The sequence below is a fragment of the Hemitrygon akajei genome, chromosome 2 (genome assembly GCF_048418815.1).
Source record: "Hemitrygon akajei chromosome 2, sHemAka1.3, whole genome shotgun sequence".
NCBI classification, from domain to species: domain Eukaryota; kingdom Metazoa; phylum Chordata; class Chondrichthyes; order Myliobatiformes; family Dasyatidae; genus Hemitrygon; species Hemitrygon akajei.
In genome coordinates, this window is record NC_133125.1 from 24,473,625 (window position 1) to 24,497,313 (window position 23,689).

Consider the following 23,689-nt stretch of genomic DNA (forward strand, 5'->3'; position numbering starts at 1 on the left):
ACCATTCAGATGAAGAAACTCCACAATAATACTTTTATGAAAATATCACTTTGCAGCCAATAAATTAGTTTTAATAACATCAAATTGTATCAATTCACTTACTTGGCAAGCTCTATTTTGATGTTTTCAGCAAGCATTAACTAAAGGAAGATTGACACACTTTAAAGGAAATGAATGCTGATTTTACGGAACAAAGGTACACAGTAAAATAAGCATGAACAAGTATGATGAAAAGATTTGTTTCAGCTTATTTTAAGTATGACTTCAGAAGCAGCTACATTTTCAACTAATTGCTCTGGTAGTTCAAAAGTCACAAATGTGTGAAAGATGAAGTTAAAAATCAACAAAAAAAACCCAGCAAAAATAAAAAAGAATATGATAAAATTGATGGCAGCTGACTGGTATTCCAAGAAGCTCTGCCATGACTGAAGTTTAAGTTCCTCTTTCTGAAAGATGGCATTTACAAGAGAGATAATCTCAGACCTCAGAGCAGATTCCCCTCGCCAGTAAATGGCACATGGCAGATAGGAAGGATGAGTTAATATGGACGCTGTGGGTGTGATATGACAGGTGAGAATGACATTTACAAGCACTATACATAAAAATAACAAAGAGATCAAAGAAAACCAGAAACTACAAAAAAAGTCATTAAAATAAATACAAACGTTAAAAGTAATAGGAACAAATCTGCATAAAAACATGCAGATGGATCTGAGATTCTTCTTCAGAAATGGAAAACAAACAGGCTACTGTTGCCTGCAAGAAATTCCTAGGCTGTTCCCCATCAGTGGCGGTGGACTGAGCTTATGTAAGAGTTATGCAGTGAATGCAGATGCCATTAACTCCGAAGCCTGGAAATGAAGTGACCCACTTCTGCCACGACGGACCATGTACTGTATGCCTTTATCCATTATGCCTCTTGTAATTGATTGGTGAAAATAAACAAAAAAAAATCCCTGAGAACTAAACAGACATTTCAGCTTTCCAGAAAGAACCTGTAACTTTGCTCAGCAGATTTTGGATATTGATATTTTAATTGTAAAAATATGCTTATGGTGTGCATATGAAATATTTTTATGTTGGTTATTCGTTACCCTTTTACAGATATATCTACAGCATAATATCCTACTCACCAGCCCAACTCTCACCGCCAGCTTTAGTGGTAACAAGAAAGAGGATGGAAACATTCCCATAAGACCTAGGGGCAGAGTTAGGTCATTCCTCCCATTGAGTTTGTTCCACCATTCCATCATGGCTGACTTATTATCCCTCTCAACCCCACTTCCGTTGCCTTGCATACCAATTGGAGCATAAATCCACCCTGTCATTGCCACCTGCCATTTCCAAATGAAACATCATTACTGGGAGTACAAATGTACACACTGACCCTGCCACAAACTTTAACCAAATGTGCAACCTTGTCATTGTGGGACTTAGTTAATATAGACACAAATGCAGAGCTCATAATGTCAAAGTGAGCAGTGTTTCCCATTCATGAAGTTCAGCTGCTGAGCAAGACATGAAAGACGTTTGCACCTTCAAAAGCAAACCATATTGTGTTAGCTCTTGCATTTAACCAACTATAGCACTGATAGCTAGCTTTTCCTTCCCTTTCAATCACAGAACAAATTTCACAGGCCACTGAATATAGTTGCACCTCTTAGATATGGCTGTGGAATAAACTAGGAACATTATTCCATTTGTTTTGCAATTGCAGAAATTCTGATGGGTGCAAAGGTACCGAGAAAGCACCTGACCCTCGTACTTCCCCTCAGAGAGAGCTTGCGACAGTCAGCTGCTGATTATTGCAGAAATGGAAGTCTGTACCTGATGAGAGAGTGTTGGTGAAGATCAGGGTCAGTGGATAGAACATACGGTGGAAGTTGTGACAAGGCAAGGGCTACGTACGATAATGTCCATGCAAGGCTAGTTTATAGATGGTGTGTGTCATCCCAAATAGTGAGGGGTATTGATCATGTGGATAGCCAGAGGCTTTTTCCCAGGGTTGAAATGGCTAACGTGAGGGGGCATAGTTTTAAGATGCTTGGAAGCAGGTACTGAGAGGACATTAAGGGTAAAGTTTCTCACACAGAGAGTGGTGGGTGCGTGGAATGCACTGCCAGTGGTGGTGGTGGAAACGGATACAATAGGGTCTTTTAAGAGCCTCTTAGATAGGTACATAGAGCTTAGAAAAATAGAGGACTATACACTAGGGAAATTCTATGTAGTTTCTAGAGTAGGTTACATGGTCGCCAAAACATTGTGGGCTGAAGGGCCTGTAATGTGCTGTAGATTTCTATATGTAACAAGAAAAGTCTTTAAAGAGCATAGTTCCCCATTGCACTGCATGGGGCTGGATCCATTTGACACGCCAAGACAAGAAAAAGATGCAAACAAAGGATTCTAGAGTGATGCTATTGGTCACTTACTTAATTAATTCTAAAGTATTATCAGCCTTTAACGTGTAGATTATTTTGGTTATTAATATCCATGATGCAGTTTGATTGGTGATTGATTATCCAACTAGTATCCGATGAGTCAATTTCTGTGTAAAAATGGGATTCATTTGTTCAAACCTTAGAACAGTTTGGTGACAAGGATCTGGCACGTGTAGATAAAGTGTGATTAAGGAACGCGTGCAAGTTTTCAGAGTCCAGTTAATCAGGGATGGCAATACCACCCTCAAAACTGTTGGAAAATCATTGACAGATTATTCAATCTCACCTCTGACATAAGTGAACTTCAAAAGCTTTAAGTGTTTCTGACTTTATTGTTATTATTATAGTTGTGTGCTGAGGTAGAGTGAAAACTTTGTCTTGCTTACTGTTCATACAGATCAGAGCATTACACAGTGCATTTAGGACTTAAAAGAGTAGAACAATTATAATAGGAGTAATTAGTGGGTCAGCAGGGAACAGCTTGCAATGAGTTGCCACACTCTGGTCGCATAACATCTAAAACAATCTACTAAAACAATAAAATCATTAAAACACACTGATTATGTTTGAAATGAGAGAATGTAAAACATAAAGAACATTTAAATAATATTGGACAACGTGTATACAGGTTAAAGCACCTTATCCACTGCAACCATTTCTTACACTGAACTCAATAGTGGAGAGCTTCCTTTGCTAAGTGTAACCTAGAGAGTTAATAACCAGCAAGTGCTTGGGGACAACTTCACATTCTGCTGCTGAAGCATAAGGAATATGGTCAAAGGAATGTTGGCAAACAACTACTGTATCTATAAGTTTGGGATTTTACAGGTTTTCTTGAGCATACATGGAAATCACCCAGCGCTGGCAGCTGGAGGAGGAACTCCAGCTAACCTGATGGAGAAACCAGCATTTTCCCATCATGTCCATCATGTGCGATAGGGATCTGCTAGCATTTCTCCTTAAATTTCAGCCCAACACTACTGACTTCAAGGAGGTATTGGCCACAGGTGGTGGCCTTAGGACTTAAGTGAGGCAGGAAATAACCAGTGCAGTATGAACCGAGGGAAGCCAAGAATCTCCAAGCCCGGCTGAAGTGCTACAAATAAACTTTGATCAAGGAAGTGGAAAGGTTGCCTAGGGTCCCAATGTCTCAGCAAGAACTAATTTTATCAAATAGCATTTGTGAACATAAGGAAAGGAAAGAATGGATCTCCATTACATTGAGTTGTTGGACTGAGATTACTTTACTGCTGTTACGAGCCTGCTGATTGGTTCCCCAGTACAAAATAGACTCTTGACCTCAGTTTTATGGCCTTGGACCTTATTATCTGTAGCTTCTGGATTTTCTCTATCATCTTAACATTTTATTCTACATTTTATGTTGCTGCTATCCCTTGTACTACCTCAATGCACTGCTGTAATGAAATTATCTATCTGCAAGGTATGCAAAAAAAACTTTTAATTGTACCTTGGTGTGACAACAATAAAACTAATTTAGCTTTATGGTATATCACACACTGTAAAGCAGCACCAGGAAGGAATAACCATTACTGCAATGGCTGCTAATAGGATAGGACTACAGGATGTGTGTAGTCTCTTCAGCTCTTCAAGTCTGGGACAGAAAAGTGGATATGGACTTCTGGTCCTCAGGTAAGATTCAGCATCTCATTCTTTCTAATCTTCCTTCCCATTAAACTTTGTGATTCATTCAAGCATTACTGAGAGCATTCAGTATTAAAAGTTACTGAGATGGTTAGAAAATCTTTGATTGAAAGGTGGGACTATTTGCTCAGAGGAAAGAGGATCTGTTGTTAAAAGAATCAATGGCATTGATGTCAAAGTTAGCCAGAAAAAGAAAGATTTAATACAAATTTTCATTTTAATTTTAGAATTGACATTAAGAAAGTGACAAAAGCGGCCAGAAGCAATCCCATCATTGCAGAGTGATGATTTCTTACAGATGGTGGTTAAGATGGTGCCATTTAAGGAAACAATGAATAAACTTTTGAAACAATGGATGACAGTATGATAATGGAGAGAAAGGCAGAAAATCAGTTCTGAATTTCTGTAACATAAACTTAGCCAATAACAATGGAGCAAATGGATTTCTCCTGTGACTCAAAATTTAGGCAACAATTCACAAATCAGAAGTTCATTTAATCACAATACATCTGATTCATTAGAAATAAATTGCCCCTGACATTTCATGAAATTTCAATGAATCATATTTACAAGCAGATAATAATCACCGTATAGCGTCAGGGCTAAATATATCTTCTATTTTCATCAGGAACAAGTTTTAATGACAGTGAAGTGTTAACTACAGACTGTGAGGTGAAATTAAACCAAGTACAGTTCAAACTTTTGTTCTCCTATGATAATTTGAAGAATAACGTGTACAACTGACAGATGAGCAGATGTAGGAAAGGACTACAACGACTCTCATTATATAGCATGTCACTCCTATTAGGTCAACTAAAGACCATTTCTGATAGGCTCTATAATATTGCATGCTTTGCCCTCTTGACTGAATATTACTAACAGATTAGACATCAGGAAATAATGCCTGCTTGTATTGGAGAATAACGTTGCATTGTTTGCTGTGTAACCAAAACTATGTAACCAGCCTTGTGTTTGCTATTTGCTATGTATCCAATTTATTAGCCAGAATGTAATCTCTGTATTGTCTCTGTACTATTGAATGCATCAGTGCCTTGAGAATGTAGCTAACAGTGAAAGTGAGCATGCAGAGATAATGGTGGTAGACGGGATCGTGGAGTGGTGTGATGGTATGGGGACCAATCAAGGCCGGGAAGGGGAACACGTGTTCCGGGGAGTAGACTAGAGCGAGTATGGGCTACTGAGCAGAAATATTGGTGGCGAATCGAGAAGCTAATGTGCTGGTGATAAGCGTTGCAAGCGGATAGAGTATGCTAATGTAACTGAGATAGGAGACGGGGTATGATAATGTAACTGAGATAGGAGACCGGGTATGCTAATGTAACTGAGATAGGGGACGGGGTATGCTAATGTAACTGAGATAGGAGACGGGGTATGATAATGTAACTGAGATAGGAGACGGGGTATGCTAATGTAACTGAGATAGGAGACGGGGTATGCTAATGTAACTGAGATAGGAGACGGGGTATGATAATGTAACTGAGATAGGGGACGGGGTATGCTAATGTAACTGAGATAGGAGACGGGGTATGCTAATGTAACTGAGATAGGGGACGGGGTATGCTAATGTAACTGAGATAGGAGACGGGGTATGATAATGTAACTGAGATAGGAGACCGGGTATGCTAATGTAACTGAGATAGGGGACGGGGTATGCTAATGTAACTGAGATAGGAGACGGGGTATGCTAATGTAACTGAGATAGGAGACGGGGTATGCTAATGTAACTGAGATAGGAGACGGGGTATGATAATGTAATAAAGGCTAACTTTGAGGAGATGCGCAGGGATTTAGAGAGAGTGGAATGGGTCAAGTTGTTTTATGGGAAGGATGTAATAGAGAAATGGAGGTCATTTAAGGGTGAAATTATGAGGGTACAGAATCTTTATGTTCCTGTTCGGTTGAAAGGAAAGATTAAAGGTTTGAAAGCGCCATGGTTTTCAAGGGATATTAGAAACTTGGTTCGAAAAAAGAGGGATGTCTACAATAGATATAGGCAGCATGGAGTAAAGGAATTGCTCGAGGAATATAAAGAATGTAAAAGGAAACTTAAGAAAGAGATTAGAAAAGCTAAAAGAAGTTACGAGTTTGGTTTGGCAAATAAGGTGGAAGTAAATCCGAAAGGCTTCTACAGTTATATTAAAAGCAAGAGGATAGTGAGGGATAAAATTGGTCCCTTAGAGAATCAGGGTGGTCAGCTATGTGTGGAGCCGAGGGAGATGGGAGAGATTTTGAACGATTTCTTCTCTTCGGTATTCACTAAGGAGAAGGATATCGAATGGTGTAAGGTGTGGGAAACAAGTAAGGAAGTTATGGAACCTATGACAATTAAAGAGGTGGAAGTACTGGCGCTTTTAAGAAATTTAAAAGTGGATAAATCTCCGGGTCCTGACCGGATATTCCCCAGGACCTTGAGGGAAGTTTGTGTAGAGATAGCAGGAGCTCTGACGGAGATCTTTCAGATGTCATTAGAAACGGGGATTGTGCCGGAGGATTGGCGTATTGCTCATGTGGTTCCATTGTTTAAAAAGGGTTCTAGAAGTAAGCCTGGCAATTATAGACCTGTCAGTTTGACATCAGTGGTGGGTAAATTAATGGAAAGTATTCTTAGAGATAGTATTTATAATTATCTGGATAGACAGGATCTGATTAGGAGTAGCCAGCATGGATTTGTGCGTGGAAGGTCATGTTTGACAAACCTTATTGAATTTTTTGAAGTAGTTACGAGGAATGTTGACGAGGGTAAGGCAGTGGATGTAGTCTATATGGACTTCAGCAAGGCCTTTGACAAAGTTCCACATGGAAGGTTAGTTAAGAAGGTTCAGTCGTTAGGTATTAGTGCTGGAGTAATAAAATGGATTCAACAGTGGCTAGATGGGAGATGCCAGAGAGTAGTGGTGGATAATTGTTTATCGGGATGGAGGCCGGTGACTAGCGGGGTGCCTCAGGGATCTGTTTTGGGCCCAATGTTGTTTGTAATATACATAAATGATCTGGATGATGGGGTGGTAAATTGGATTAGTAAGTATGCTGATGATACTAAGGTAGGAGGTGTTGTGGATAATGAGGTGGGTTTTCAAAGCTTGCAGGGAGATTTATGCCGGTTAGAAGAATGGGCTGAACGTTGGCAGATGGAGTTTAATGCTGAGAAGTGTGAGGTTCTACATTTTGGCAGGAATAATCCAAATAGAACATACAGGGTAAATGGTAGGGCATTGAGGAATGCAGTGGAACAGAGAGATCTAGGAATAACAGTGCATAGTTCCCTGAAGGTGGAGTCTCATGTAGATAGGGTGGTGAAGAAGGCTTTTGGAACGCTGGCCTTTATAAATCAGAGCATTGAGTACAGAAGTTGGGATGTAATGTTAAAATTGTACAAGGCATTGGTAAGGCCAAATTTGGAATATTGTGTACAGTTCTGGTCACCGAATTATAGGAAAGATATCAATAAATTAGAGAGAGTGCAGAGACGATTTACTAGGATGTTACCAGGGTTTCAGCACTTAAGTTACAGAGAAAGGTTGAACAAGTTAGGTCTCTATTCATTGGAGCGTAGAAGGTTGAGGGGGGATTTGATCGAGGTATTTAAAATGTTGAGAGGGATAGATAGAGTTGACGTGAATAGGCTGTTTCCATTGAGAGTAGGGGAGATTCAAACGAGAGGACATGATTTGAGAGTTAGGGGGCAAAAGTTTAAGGGAAACACGAGGGGGTATTTCTTTACTCAGAGAGTGATAGCTGTGTGGAATGAGCTTCCTGTAGAAGTAGTAGAGGCCAGATCAGTTGTGTCATTTAAGGTAAAATTGGATAGGTATATGGATAGGAAAGGAGTGGAGGGTTATGGGCTGAGTGCGGGTAGGTGGGACTAGGTGAGATTAAGAGTTCGGCACGGACTAGGAGGGCCGGAATGGCCTGTTTCCGTGCTGTGATTGTTATATGGTTATATGGTTATAGATAGGGGACGGGGTATGCTAATGTAACTGAGATAGGAGACGGGGTATGCTAATGTAACTGAGATAGGGGACGGGGTATGCTAATGTAACTGAGATAGGAGACGGGGTATGCTAATGTAACTGAGATAGGGGACGGGGTATGCTAATGTAACTGAGATAGGAGACGGGGTATGCTAATGTAACTGAGATAGGAGACCGGGTATGCTAATGTAACTGAGATAGGAGACGGGATATGCTAATGTAACTGAGATAGGAGACGGGGTATGCTAATGTAACTGAGATAGGGGACGGGGTATGCTAATGTAACTGAGATAGGGGACAGGGTATGCTAATGTAACTGAGATAGGAGACGGGGTATGATAATGTAACTGAGATAGGGGACGGGGTATGCTAATGTAACTGAGATAGGAGACGGGGTATGCTAATGTAACTGAGATAGGGGACGGGGTATGCTAATGTAACTGAGATAGGAGACGGGGTATGCTAATGTAACTGAGATAGGGGACGGGGTATGCTAATGTAACTGAGATAGGAGACGGGGTATGCTAATGTAACTGAGATAGGAGACCGGGTATGCTAATGTAACTGAGATAGGAGACGGGATATGCTAATGTAACTGAGATAGGAGACGGGGTATGCTAATGTAACTGAGATAGGGGACGGGGTATGCTAATGTAACTGAGATAGGGGACAGGGTATGCTAATGTAACTGAGATAGGAGACGGGGTATGCTAATGTAACTGAGATAGGAGACCGGGTATGCTAATGTAACTGAGATAGGAGACGGGATATGCTAATGTAACTGAGATAGGAGACGGGGTATGCTAATGTAACTGAGATAGGAGACGGGGTATGCTAATGTAACTGAGATAGGAGACGGGGTATGCTAATGTAACTGAGATAGGAGACGGGGTATGCTAATGTAACTGAGATAGGAGACGGGATATGCTAATGTAACTGAGATAGGAGACGGGGTATGCTAATGTAACTGAGATAGGAGACGGGGTATGCTAATGTAACTGAGATAGGAGACGGGGTATGCTAATGTAACTGAGATAGGGGACGGGGTATGCTAATGTAACTGAGATAGGGGACGGGGTATGCTAATGTAACTGAGATAGGAGACGGGGTATGCTAATGTAACTGAGATAGGGGACGGGGTATGCTAATGTAACTGAGATAGGAGACGGGGTTTGCTAATGTAACTGAGATAGGAGACCGGGTATGCTAATGTAACTGAGATTGGAGACGGGGTATGCTAATGTAACTGAGATAGGAGACGGGGTATGCTAATGTAACTGAGATAGGAGACGGGGTATGCTAATGTAACTGAGATAGGAGACGGGGTATGCTAATGTAACTGAGATAGGAGACCGGGTATGCTAATGTAACTGAGATAGGAGACGGGGTATGCTAATGTAACTGAGATAGGAGACGGGGTATGCTAATGTAACTGAGATAGGAGACCGGGTATGCTAATGTAACTGAGATAGGAGACGGGGTATGCTAATGTAACTGAGATAGGAGACGGGGTTTGCTAATGTAACTGAGATAGGAGACCGGGTATGCTAATGTAACTGAGATAGGAGACGGGGTATGCTAATGTAACTGAGATAGGAGACGGGGTATGCTAATGTAACTGAGATAAGAGACGGGGTTTGCTAATGTAACTGAGATAGGAGACCGGGTATGCTAATGTAACTGAGATAGGAGACGGGGTATGCTAATGTAACTGAGATAGGAGACGGGGTATGCTAATGTAACTGAGATAGGAGACGGGTTATGCTAATGTAACTGAGATAGGAGACGGGGTATGCTAATGTAACTGAGATAGGAGACCGGGTATGCTAATGTAACTGAGATAGGAGACCGGGTATGCTAATGTAACTGAGATAGGAGACGGGATATGCTAATGTAACTGAGATAGGAGACGGGGTATGCTAATGTAACTGAGATAGGAGACGGGGTTTGCTAATGTAACTGAGATAGGAGACGGGGTATGCTAATGTAACTGAGATAGGAGACGGGGTATGCTAATGTAACTGAGATAGGAGACGGGGTATGCTAATGTAACTGAGATAGGAGACCGGGTATGATAATGTAACTGAGATAGGAGACGGGGTATGCTAATGTAACTGAGATGGGGACGGGGTATGCTAATGTAACTGAGATAGGGGACGGGGTATGCTAATGTAACTGAGATAGGAGACGGGGTATGCTAATGTAACTGAGATAGGAGACGGGGTATGCTAATGTAACTGAGATAGGAGACCGGGTATTCTAATGTAACTGAGATAGGAGACGGGGTATGCTAATGTAACTGAGATAGGAGACGGGGTATGCTAATGTAACTGAGATAGGAGACGGGGTATGCTAATGTAACTGAGATAGGGGACGGGGTATGCTAATGTAACTGAGATAGGAGACGGGGTATGCTAATGTAACTGAGATAGGAGACGGGGTATGCTAATGTAACTGAGATAGGGGACGGGGTATGCTAATGTAACTGAGATAGGAGACGGGGTATGCTAATGTAACTGAGATAGGAGACGGGATATGCTAATGTAACTGAGATAGGAGACGGGGTATGCTAATGTAACTGAGATAGGGGACGGGGTATGCTAATGTAACTGAGATGGGAGACGGGGTATGCTAATGTAACTGAGATAGGGGACGGGGTATGCTAATGTAACTGAGATAGGAGACGGGGTATGCTAATGTAACTGAGATAGGGGACGGGGTATGCTAATGTAACTGAGATAGGAGACGGGGTATGCTAATGTAACTGAGATAGGAGACGGGGTATGCTAATGTAACTGAGATAGGGGACGGGGTATGCTAATGTAACTGAGATAGGGGACGGGGTATGCTAATGTAACTGAGATGGGAGACGGGGTATGCTAATGTAACTGAGATAGGGGACGGGGTATGCTAATGTAACTGAGATAGGGGACGGGGTATGCTAATGTAACTGAGATAGGAGACGGGGTTTGCTAATGTAACTGAGATAGGAGACCGGGTATGCTAATGTAACTGAGATAGGAGACGGGGTATGCTAATGTAACTGAGATAGGAGACGGGGTATGCTAATGTAACTGAGATAGGAGACGGGGTATGCTAATGTAACTGAGATAGGAGACGGGGTATGCTAATGTAACTGAGATAGGAGACCGGGTATGCTAATGTAACTGAGATAGGAGACGGGGTATGCTAATGTAACTGAGATAGGAGACGGGGTATGCTAATGTAACTGAGATAGGAGACCGGGTATGCTAATGTAACTGAGATAGGAGACGGGGTATGCTAATGTAACTGAGATAGGAGACGGGGTTTGCTAATGTAACTGAGATAGGAGACCGGGTATGCTAATGTAACTGAGATAGGAGACGGGGTATGCTAATGTAACTGAGATAGGAGACGGGGTTTGCTAATGTAACTGAGATAGGAGACCGGGTATGCTAATGTAACTGAGATAGGAGACGGGATATGCTAATGTAACTGAGATAGGAGACGGGGTATGCTAATGTAACTGAGATAGGAGACGGGGTATGCTAATGTAACTGAGATAGGAGACGGGGTATGCTAATGTAACTGAGATAGGAGACCGGGTATGCTAATGTAACTGAGATAGGAGACGGGATATGCTAATGTAACTGAGATAGGAGACGGGGTATGCTAATGTAACTGAGATAGGAGACCGGGTATGATAATGTAACTGAGATAGGAGACGGGGTATGCTAATGTAACTGAGATAGGGGACGGGGTATGCTAATGTAACTGAGATAGGAGACGGGGTATGCTAATGTAACTGAGATAGGAGACGGGGTATGCTAATGTAACTGAGATAGGAGACGGGGTATTCTAATGTAACTGAGATAGGAGACGGGGTATGCTAATGTAACTGAGATAGGAGACGGGGTATGCTAATGTAACTGAGATAGGAGACGGGGTATGCTAATGTAACTGAGATAGGAGACCGGGTATTCTAATGTAACTGAGATAGGAGACGGGGTATGCTAATGTAACTGAGATAGGAGACGGGGTATGCTAATGTAACTGAGATAGGGGACGGGGTATGCTAATGTAACTGAGATAGGAGACGGGGTATGCTAATGTAACTGAGATAGGAGACGGGGTATGCTAATGTAACTGAGATAGGAGACCGGGTATGCTAATGTAACTGAGATAGGAGACGGGGTATGCTAATGTAACTGAGATAGGGGACGGGGTATGCTAATGTAACTGAGATAGGAGACGGGGTATGCTAATGTAACTGAGATAGGAGACGGGGTATGCTAATGTAACTGAGATAGGGGACGGGGTATGCTAATGTAACTGAGATAGGAGACGGGGTATGCTAATGTAACTGAGATAGGAGACGGGGTATGCTAATGTAACTGAGATAGGAGACCGGGTATGCTAATGTAACTGAGATAAGAAATGGTTATAAAAAAATGCTGTACACCGGAGCTGGGCGGGCTTTTGGTGACAAGTTCATTGATTGCCTCAGCCTTTGTTTGCAAATAAAGGTTTAGACTTCTCGAAGGATCGTCTGCGTCTCCTGGTCATTACAAGTAACCACGACAAAACATGCACACACAATGGAGATATTTTACATGTATAACCAGACTATTTTAGACATACTGTACTGTACGTGATTGAAATCCATCCTGTGCATGAACAATCAGTTCTTCCTGTGTATGCCTACCATGTAGTCTTGGAATAAGGGTATATATGCCTATAGAGAGTATCCTCTGCATAATGATAGCTTGGGTAACAGAAACTAGTCTTTAAGGAATTTTCAAATCATTACACAAAGATTTGTGATATGAAATAAGAATTCACTGTTATGTGGATTTATTTAACTAAATAAACACAAAATGCAAAAATAAAAGCCAATAAATACTGTCATTTTTTGTCAAGGGTTTGCATTACGGAAAATTGCAACATGGATGGTTGACTAGAGTGCAACCTTAGTAATGCGGGCATGTATTTATGGCGTGTATATTGATAGCACAGTAATTCTTCAATTATCCAACAGCAAATATCCAAATGCCAATGGGAAAATGAGCCGACTGTCCTAATAAATGTAATTAATCACTAATGTAGTATGTTGCTCATGTTAAGTACATCCGAGAGCCCTCTCATCTTATTATTTGTAAACATATTATTATGTGTAAATGTGTGCCGTGGGAAAGAAGGCACTCCTACACCAATGGAATATCGTTGCTGTATTCAGAACAAGCGCCACTCTCCAGGTTTGTGAGAGCTAGGTTCTCTTTCCACCCGCCTGACTCAGAGACAGGGTCGCTCACTGGACTAGTGCTCACTGCATACTAGAACAGACGTCCCTCTAGATGTTTGCTCACTTTAGTTTCCACTTCCACTGATGGAAGCGTGGCTTCTGACTCAGAGTCCTCCACTAGCTTCCAGGCTCCTGTAGTGACAACATGCAGCTGCTTTTGTAAGCACGGCAGCTGGTGGATGACTCAAAATAAGTTTTTTTTTTCATTCCAAACTTTTCATAGACAACCAGAAGATATTTATATAGAGGCATGTCTTTGTTATTCTTTTCCAGAAACCACCCCTCCAACCTAAAAATAGGCACGTACTGAGCACTGGTAATATTCAAACTGGATCCAGAGTTTAGAATTTTGTATTCAGAGCATAAAATTCCTGGTTAAAATGTCAAGAAATCCAAAACCTCTAGTTATTATTTATCATGTACTGAATCTTCCGGAAAATTCCATGATAGGGTGGAGGGCTGTCAGAGGTTACAGTGGGACATCGATAGGATGCAAAATTGGGCTGAGAAGTGGCAGATGGAGTTCAACCCAGATAAGTGTGAGGTGGTTCACTTTGGTAGGTCAAATGTGATGGCAGAGTATGGTAAGACTCTTGGCAGTGTGGAGGATCAGGGGGATCTTGGGGTCCGAGTCCAAAGGACACTCAAAGCTGCTACACAGGTTGACTGTGTGGTTAAGAAGGCATACAGTGCATTCAACTTCATTAAATGTGGGATTGAGTTTAAGAGCTGAGAGGTAATGTTACAGCTATATAGGACCCTGGTCAGATCCCACTTGGAGTACTGTGCTCAGTTCTGGTCGCCTCACTACAGGAAGGATATGGAAACTATAGAAAGGGTGTAGAGGAGATTTACAAGGATGTTGCCTTGATTGGGGAGCATATCTTATGAGAATAGGTTGAGTGAACTCAGCCTTTTCTCCTTGGAGTGAAGGAGGATGAGAGGTGACCTGATAGAGGTGTATAAAATGATGAGATGCATTGATCATGCGGATAGTCAGAGGCTTTTTCCCAGGGCCAAAATGGCTAACACGAGAGGGCACAGTTTTAAGGTGGTTGGAAGTAGGTACAGAGGAGATGTCGGGTTAAGTTTTTTTTGCAGAGAGTGGTGAGTGTGTGGAATGGGCTGCCAGCAGCGGTGGTGCAGGCAGATACAATATGGTCTTTTAAGAGACTCCTGGATAGGTAGATGGAGCTTAGAAAAATAAAGGGCTGTGGGTAACCTTAGGTATTTTCTAAAGTCAGGACATGTTCAGCACAGCATCGTGGGCTGAAGGGCCTGTATTGTGCTGTAGGTTTTCCATGTTTGTCAGCCATTTGGAAGAAAATTAATTTTATAAATTATCATTTAATAGCCTAAAACGGTAACAATAATAGGAGTCCTGATGAAGGGTCTTGGCCTGACATGGTGTCTGTTTATTCCTTTCCATAGATGTTGCCTGACCCGCTGATTTCCTCCAGCATTTTGTGCGTGTTACTCTGGATTTCCAGCATCTGCAGAACCTCTTGTATGTAAAATAATTATAACCCTCCTTCTCCCACAGGACTTACCTGGAGCAGGTGGCGTACAGAAAACTACTTCCTGGCTGTAGTCACTGTAATTAGAATTCTTGCACCCTTTCACTCTGAAGACGTAACTGCTGTTGGTGTCGAGGTTGGAGATCACTTTACTTGTTTCACTCACATCCTCAGTCGACTGCCAGACACACTCTCCATCTTGATCAATTTTCCTGTATTCCAGTTTATAGTGGTCAGCCAGAGGGGTGCCACTGGGCTGCTGCCAACAGATGATTCCTTCATCGTATAGTCGGCTTTGCTTCTGATCGATTACTGGCGCCTCTGGAACTGAAACGCAAGGCATGTTTCGTTATTCCCCACACCACATTACAGTGACCCACTCCTACTCCTGCAACAGCATCTCCACGAAACAAAGGGCAATTAGGGAAGGGCTATAAATGTTGTCCTTGACAGCATACCCACATCTCAAAAAGTTTAATGGAAATTATACACTCAGTGGCCACTTTATTAGGTATACTTGTACAGCTGCTTGTTAATGCAAATCTCAAATCAGCCAACACGTGACAGCAACTCAATGCGTAAGGTCAACAGGCATAGTCAACAGGTTCAGTTGCTGTTCAGACCAGATATCAGAATGGGGGAGAAATGTGATCCAGGTGTCTTTGACAGAATGATTGTTGGTGCCAGACAGGGTGGATTGAGTATCTCAGAAACTGCTGATCTCCTGGGATTTTTGCACACAACAGTCTCCAGAGTTTACAGAGAATGGTGCAAAGTAAACAAAATGAAAAGTATCCAGTGGGCAGCAGTTCTGTGAGTGAAAGTGCCTCGTTAATGAGAGAGGTCAGAGGAGAATGGCCAGACTGGTTCAAGCTGACAGGAAGGTGACAATAACTCAAATAACCACAATACAACAGTGGTGTGCAGAAGAGCATATTTGAATGCACAACATGTTGAATCTTGAAGTGGATGGACTAAGGCAGCAGTAGACCATGAACAGACACTCAGTGGCCACTTTATATATTGAGGTGTATATATATATATATATACACACACACATATACGTACACATATATAATACATAAGTATATGCGATCTGTAATCTGTAATTATACTATATTTAGTTTCTGAAAATCAATATTTTTTCTTAGCAATTGCATTAAATGAGACATTTTCTTAGACCAGCATGTACAATGCAATTCCATGAATGCTTAAAGATAACTAAAACGTTTTGGAACACTTCGATCTAAAGCTGCGTAGCATTCAGTTCTATTGGTTTCATCAATATTAAATTGGAAAAGCAATTTGTAAAATGGCGAGATTTAAAATCTGGATTGCATGAAGAAATAAAAGCAAATTCAATTAAAGAGACCAGAGCTCGGGAGAAGCACATCAGTATTCATCAGACAGAGGAAACGTAACTAGTTTCAGAAGATAAATTAGTGCTCAAGGTTAACAAATGGAACACAAAGAGCTTCCTTTAGTCTATGCCAACATTTCAGTGGGCACATTTACTAAGTGGTGCAGTAATAATTGATTCTGACACAGAAAGCTTTGATGCTGACCGTGATTCTTGATTTACACAGAATTTCCTGTAGAATGGATTCTGATGGGTTTGGTTAAATGAAAAGTCTTGTGTCTATTAAGCACCTGGTAAAGAAGATGCGTATCTGCTGAACGACAGCAGCAGGAGCAGACCCATTCATTCACTTTACACACATTGTGTTGGTATTGTTTATACCACTGATCGGTAAAGATGGGTCATCCTCACCAGCATGTGTATACTGAACCAGACAAAACTAAGATTAAGAATCACGAGCGACAAATATTAATCCAAACACTACGATGGTGGCATGGCCACTGAGTTTAAACTGCTCCGATATGTTGCAGAGATGCTGCGAAAGGGATCAGTACAATGCACAAGTGCCACTGACACACCACAGGCTGGGTAATCAGGCTTAACGCGGTGTTGAAAATGATGGTCATCTCCCTGCAAAGTCAGGATCTTCAAAGAAAAATCAACAACATTCAATACCAGGAGCCAATCTACCCTTGAATGGTTACCAGGGCAACATCCTTACTTAAAGGGCCCTTGAATTTGTGAGCCACTGTGATGGAATCCAGCAGTCCCTCCTACTGTCTTTATAACAGTCTTCATTATCCAGTATCAGCTGGCTTTGCCTCATTTTACCTGTCTCTACATCAACAATCATCTCTTAGAACAAACAGCACTGTACAGGCCCTTTTCACCTACTCTAAGATCAATCTAACCCTTCCCTCCCGATAGCTCTCCATTTTTCTTTCATCTATGAGCCTATAAAGAGTTTCTTAAATGTCCCTAATGGATCTGCATGCACCACCACCTCAAGAAGGATGCTGCACACACCCACCACTCTCCAAAAATAGCTCAACTCTGACATTCCCCACATACTTTCTTCCAATCACAAAATTATGCCCCCTCATATTACTTCCACCCTGGTAAAACGTCTATGGTTCTAACCATGCCTCTTATCATCTTGTACGCCTCTGTCAAGTCACCTCTCATCCTCCTTCACTCAAAACAGAAAAGCTCTTGCTTACTCAACCTATTTTCATAAGATATCCTCTCCAATCCAGCAAGCATCCTGGTAAGCCACCACTGAATCCCCTCTAAAGCTTCCATGTCCCTCCTAGAATGAGGTGACCAGAAATAAACACAATATTCCAAGTGTGGTCGAAGCAGAATTTTATAGAGCTGCAATATTACCTCACGGCTCTTGAATTCAACCCTCCAACTAATGAAGTCAACACACCATACACCTTCTTAACAACACTATCAGCTTGTACAGTAACTTTGAGGGATCTATCGACATGGATCCCAAGATCCCTCTGTTCCTCCACACTGCTAAGAATCTTGCCATTAACCCTGCACTTTGCCTTCAGATCAGACCTTCCAAAGTTAATCACTTCACACTTTTCCTGGTTGAACTCCATTTACCTCTTCACAGCCCACCTCTGTACCCAGAACATCTTCAGAGAGCAGTGTCTCAGAAAGGCAGCATCCATTATTAAGGACCCCCAGCACCCAGGGCATGTCCTTTTCTCACTGTTACCATCAGGTAGGAGGTACTGAAACCTGAAGGCACACACTCAGCGATTCAGGAACATCTTCATCACCTCTGCCATCCGATTCCTAAATGGACATTGAATCTTTGGATTTTTTTTTACTATGATTTCTGTTTGTCCACATTTTTAAAATCTATTCAATGTATGTGATTGATTTACTTGTTTAATTATTATTATTTTTATTTTACTTATTATTATCATTTTTCGCTGCTAGATTATGTATTGCATTGAACTGCTGCTGCTAAGTTAACAAATTTCACGTCACATGCTGGTGATAATAAACCTGATTCTGATTCTATCAATGTCCCGATGTAATCTACAACCTTCATTACTATCTACAATACCATCAAACTTTGTGTAATCTCTTTTCCTCTTTCATATCATTTCTTTTCCAATCCTGCAGTCATCTTACTGATCCCTTAATCCCCCCACCATTATTTTCTTGAAAGCCTGATATCCCTTGCCCCATCATCTCGCGCCTTCACATGCTGATCCCCTTCCCAACCCACCCTAAATCTCCTCGCATCACCACGCACATGCATTATGCAATCACCACCAGTTTCTGCTTCCACCCAATCGCCCCTGTTCTTCCCCCACCTCTCCAATGGTCTCAATGAAACCCAGTCTGCAACCTTCCCCACACCATTCTTCTTCCTCAACACAGCGGATGATTACAGAGACACAACTCACTAACCAGGTTGTGTGCAAACCTGGAGCCGATGGCACCAATACGTATAACTCTTTGGCCATCATTGCTGTTTATGTTTCGGACCCTCGTGGATCCTTTTGAATGAGTGGAATACTTGCCCGGTACTCTACCAAAACATGCAAATAAGAGAGATTTACAAGGATGTTGCCTGGATTGGGGAACATGCCTAATGAGAATAGGTTGAGTGAACTTGGCCTTTTCTCCTTGGAGCGACGGAGGATGAGAGGTGATCTGACAGAGGTGTATAAGATGATGAGAGGCATTGATCATGTGGATAGTCAGGGGCTTTTTCCCAGGGCTGAAATGGTTACCACAAGAGGACACAGGTTTAAGGTGCTGGGGAGCAGGTACAGAGGAGATGTCAGGGGTAAGTTCTTTACTCAGAGAGTGGTGAGTGCGTGGAATGGGCTGCCAGCAACGGTGGTGGAGGCGGATAGGATAGGGTCTTTTAAGAGACTTCTGGATAGGTACATGGAGCTTAGTAAAATAGAGGGCTATGGGTAAGCCTAGTAATTTCCAAGGTAGGGACATGTTCGGCACAACTTTGTGGGCCGAAGAGCCTGTATTGTGCTGTAGGTTTTCTATGTTTCTAAATAAGAGTTGAAGAATTCCTAACCACCCTTGTCTCAAAAGAAGTAAAAGCAGTCTAAGCCATTACCTCTGCTACATTTGCTTGTTATAGCAGCCGGAGTGAAGTCCCTGTGATAGTTCAATAGACTTGGCTGTAACTTTGGTAAAATAACAGACAATTTTCACACAATAATCTTCAATCAACAGCAGGAGAAAATGATCAGATAAACCACTTTAGTGATATCACAACAAAATACAGAGCATGCTGGAGATCTCAATAGGAACAGGAAAACAGAAATTACTAAACAAGTCATTAGGTCAGGAGCATCAATTCTCTTTCTCCCTCCACAGATACCCGAGCATCTTCTCTATTTGTATTGAAATTCTCAGCATTTCAGTTTACGAACTTTGGCTTAAGGACTAAATATTCGCCAGACAGCAATAGTTCATAAACTAACATTTCACATCACGTTCTAACTATGCAAAGTTCAAAGTAAATTTATTATCAAAGTACATGTACATCACCATATACTACTCTTAGATTAATTTTCTAGCAGGCAATCACAGTAAATACAATGAAACACAATAGAATCAATGAAAAATTGCACACAAAGAAGACAGACAAACAACCAATGTGCAAATGACAACAAACTGTGCACGTAAAAAAGAAACAAATAAGCAATAAATATCAAGGACATGAGATGAAGAGTCTTTGAAAGTGAGTCCAGAGGTTGTGGGAACAGTTCAGAGATGGGGTGAGTGAAGTTATCCCCTCTGGTTCGAGGCTGATGGTTAAGGGGCAATAACTGATCCTGAACCTGGTGGTGTGGATCTTGAGGCTCCTGTACCTCCTTTTTGATGGCAGCAGCAGGTAGAGAGCATAGTCTGGATGGTGGGGGTCCTTGATGATGGATGCCGTTTACCCGCATTAGCACTCCATGTAAATGTGCTTGATACAGAAGAGGGCTTTACCCATGATGGACTGGCCGTATACACTACTTTTTGTAGGTTTTTCCATTCAAGGGCATTGGTTTTTACATACCAGGCCGTGATGCAACCAGTCAGTATTTTCTCCACCACCCATCTATAGAGGGTTTTCGAAATTTTAGGTGACACGCCAAATCTTCGCAACCTTCTAAGAAAGCAGAGGTGCTTTCTTTGTAATGGCACTGACGTGCGTGACTCAGGACAGATCCTCTGAAATGATAACACTGAGGAACTCTCCACTTCTGATCCCCCAACGAGGACTGGCTCATGGACCTCTAGTTTCCTCCTCCTGTAGTCAATAATCAGCTCCTTGGTCTTGCTGATATCGAGTAAGAGGTTGTTGCAATGGCTCCACTCAGCTAGATTTTCATTCTCCCTCCTAAATGCTGATTTGTCACCAGCTTTGATTCAGCCAGCGTCAGCACACTTAAGTATGGCATGGGAGCTGTGCTTAGCCTCACAGTCATGAGTATAAAGTGAGTAAAGCAGGGGGTTAAGCACAGAACCTCGTGGAGGAGATGTTGTTCCCAATCCGAACTGACTGGGGAAGTCGAGGATCCAGCTGCACAAGAAGGTATTAAGGCCTAGGTCTTGAAGCTTATTGATTAGTTTTGAGGCTGTTAATACTATTGAATGCTGAGTTTTAGTCTATAAAGAGCATCCTGATGTACACATCTTCCCTGTCCAGATGTTCCAGGGTTGAGTGGAATGGCATCTGCTGTGGACCTGTTGTGACAGAAGGCAAACTGGACCAGATCCACATGAGCAGCTTGGCAACAAGCCAGTCCTGTGAAGTACTTGACCTCTGAGATTTAATTTTACTATAGTAAGGATATCACTACAAATCGAACAAATAAAATATGAGAAACTTGGAAACGACCATCGAACTTCAGGTTTATCTTAAAAGAATGATCCCAGAGCATTAATAATTTTTTTCCCGATCAATAATGTGTTACATGAGAGCCTTTCTGTTTGTGAATTCCAGCAGCAAAGTCACTAAGTCAGCTGAGTAACATCCGGCATTAGCAGCACCCATTTCTACAGAGACCGACGCTGGACTAAAAGCCCCATTTATCATCGCCCTTAACGCAGTTATTGATCCATTACAAGTAAGTGAAGCTGGCCATTAAACTACCTACAGACTGCTGGAGTCTTCAGTAGTTTCAATATAAATAACATGGTAATATTTATTCCACTGGTAGCAAACACAGATCATTTTAAGTGAGCCTGCAGCAAGATTGGATTTAACTCAAGGCAAGCCAGCATCAAGGAGGTGTCTGCCTAAACCCTAGAGTGGCCTTCATGTGTAAAATGGACCAAATTTTCTATCCCTGCTTGCCAAGAGAAAGAACAGAGCTTGATAAAGAAAACTTTAAAGCCAACTGCAAACTGAATGAACTGTAAAGTAATTAGTTCACATGGAGACACAAACAAGAGCAACTCAAGGACATAAAGACCCAGCTCAAGGAGAGAGTCAGAAAGGACAGCAAATACGGTACTCAAGGTGTTGTATCTAAATGTGAGTGGTATAAGAAATAAGGTGGATGATCTTGTTGCAATATTACAGATTGTCAGGTAGGATCATGTGGTCATCACCGAATCGTAGCTGAAGAATGGTTGTAGTTGGAAGCTGAATGTCCAAGGTTATACATTATAGCGGAGGGACAGGAAGGTAGGCAGAGGGGGTGGTGTGGCTCTGCTGGTAAAGAATGGCATCAAATCAGTAGAAAGATGTGACATAGGATCAGAAGATGTTGATCCTTGTGGGTTGAGTTAAGAAACTGCAAGAGTAAAAGGACACTGATGGCAGTTATATACAGGCCTCCCAACAGTGGCTGGGAGGTGGACCACAGATTACAACAGGAAATAGAAAAGGCGAGTCAAAAGGGCAATGTTATGATAGTCATGGGAGATTTTAACATGCAGGTCGATTGGGAAAATCAGGTTGGTAATAGATCTCAAGAGAGTGAGCTTGTTGGATTCCTAAGAGATAGCTTTTTAGTGCAATGTGTCATTGAGCTTACAATGGGATCAGGTATACTGGATTGGGTGTTATGTAATGAACCAGAGGCGATTAGCAGGCTTAAGGTAAAAGAACCCTTAGGAACCAGTGATCACAATATGATTGTGTTCAACTTGACATTTGATAGGGAGGAAGTAAACTCTGATGCAGCACTATTTCAGTGGAGTAAGGGAAATTACAGTGGTATGAGAGAGGAGTTGGCCAAAGTAAATTGGAAGAAGATGCTGGCAGGGATGTCAGCAGAGCAGCAATGGTGTGCGTTTCTGGGAAAATAAGGAAGGTGCAGGACATGTGTATTCCAAAAATGAAGAAATACTCAAATGGTAAACAGTGCAACTGTAGCTGACAAGGGAAGTCAAAGCTATCATAAAAGCAAAAGAAAAGGCATACAACAAAGCAAAAAGTCGTGCGAAGATAGAGGATTTGGAAGTTTTTAAAAACCTACAGAGAGCAACTAAAAAATCATTAGAAGGGAAAAGATGAAATATGAAAGCAAGCTAGCAAATAATATCAAAGTGAATAGTAAAAGTTTTTTCAAGTATATTAAAAATAAAAGAGAAATGAGAGTGGATATAGGACCAATAGAAAATGAGGCAGGAGAAATAATAATGGGGGACAAGGAGATGGCTGCTGACTTTAATGAGTATTTTGCATCACCCTTCACTGTGGAAGACACCAGCAGTATGCCTGATGTTGTAGTGTGTGAAAGAACAGAAGTGGGGTACAGTCTCTGTTACAAGAGAAAAGGTGCTCAAAAAGCTGAAAGATCTAAAAGTACGCAAGTCACCCAGACCAGATAAACTGCACCATAGGGTTCTGAAAGTGGTAGCATCAGAGATTGTGGTGGCATTAGAAATGATCTTCCAAAAATCATTGGACTCTGGCAAGGTGCCAGAGGTCTGGAATATTGCAAATGTTACTCCACTCTTTAAGAAAGGAAATTATAGAGCAGTTAGCCTGACCTCAGTGGTTGGGAAGATGTTAGAGTCAATTGTTAAGGATGAGGTGATGGAGTACTTGGTAACACGGGACAAGATAGGACAAAGTCAGCATAGCTTCCTTCAGGGAAAATCATGCCTGACGAACCTGTCGGAATTCTTTGAAGAAATTACAAGTAGAATAGCTAAAAGGGATGCAGTGGATGTTGTATATTTGGACTTCCAGAAGGCCTGTGACAAGGTGCCACACATGAGGCTGCTTACCAAGTTAAGAGCCCATGGTATTACAGGAAAGTTACTAACATGGTTAGAGCATTGGCTGATTGGTAGGAGACAGCGAGTGGGAATAAAAGAATTCTTTTCTGGTTGGCTGCCAATGACTAGTGGTATTTTGCAGGGGTCGGTGCTGGAACCATTTCTTTTTATGCTGTATAAAAATGATTTAGATGATGGAATAGATGGCT

The 23,689-nt window shown here is 41.8% G+C and overlaps 1 protein-coding gene across 4 annotated transcripts in view; it reads right to left on the reverse strand.

Annotated features, from left to right (window-relative positions):
* Nucleotides 1-23,689, reverse strand: part of trim36 (tripartite motif containing 36) — a 123,185-nt gene that overhangs the window by 16,738 nt on the left and 82,758 nt on the right. For all 4 annotated transcript variants that reach the window (XM_073068692.1, XM_073068701.1, XM_073068683.1 and 1 more), the window contains one exon: nt 14,927-15,220. In XM_073068692.1, coding sequence (XP_072924793.1) covers nt 14,927-15,220 — 294 coding nt within the window. The remainder of the gene's footprint in view (nt 1-14,926; nt 15,221-23,689) is intronic.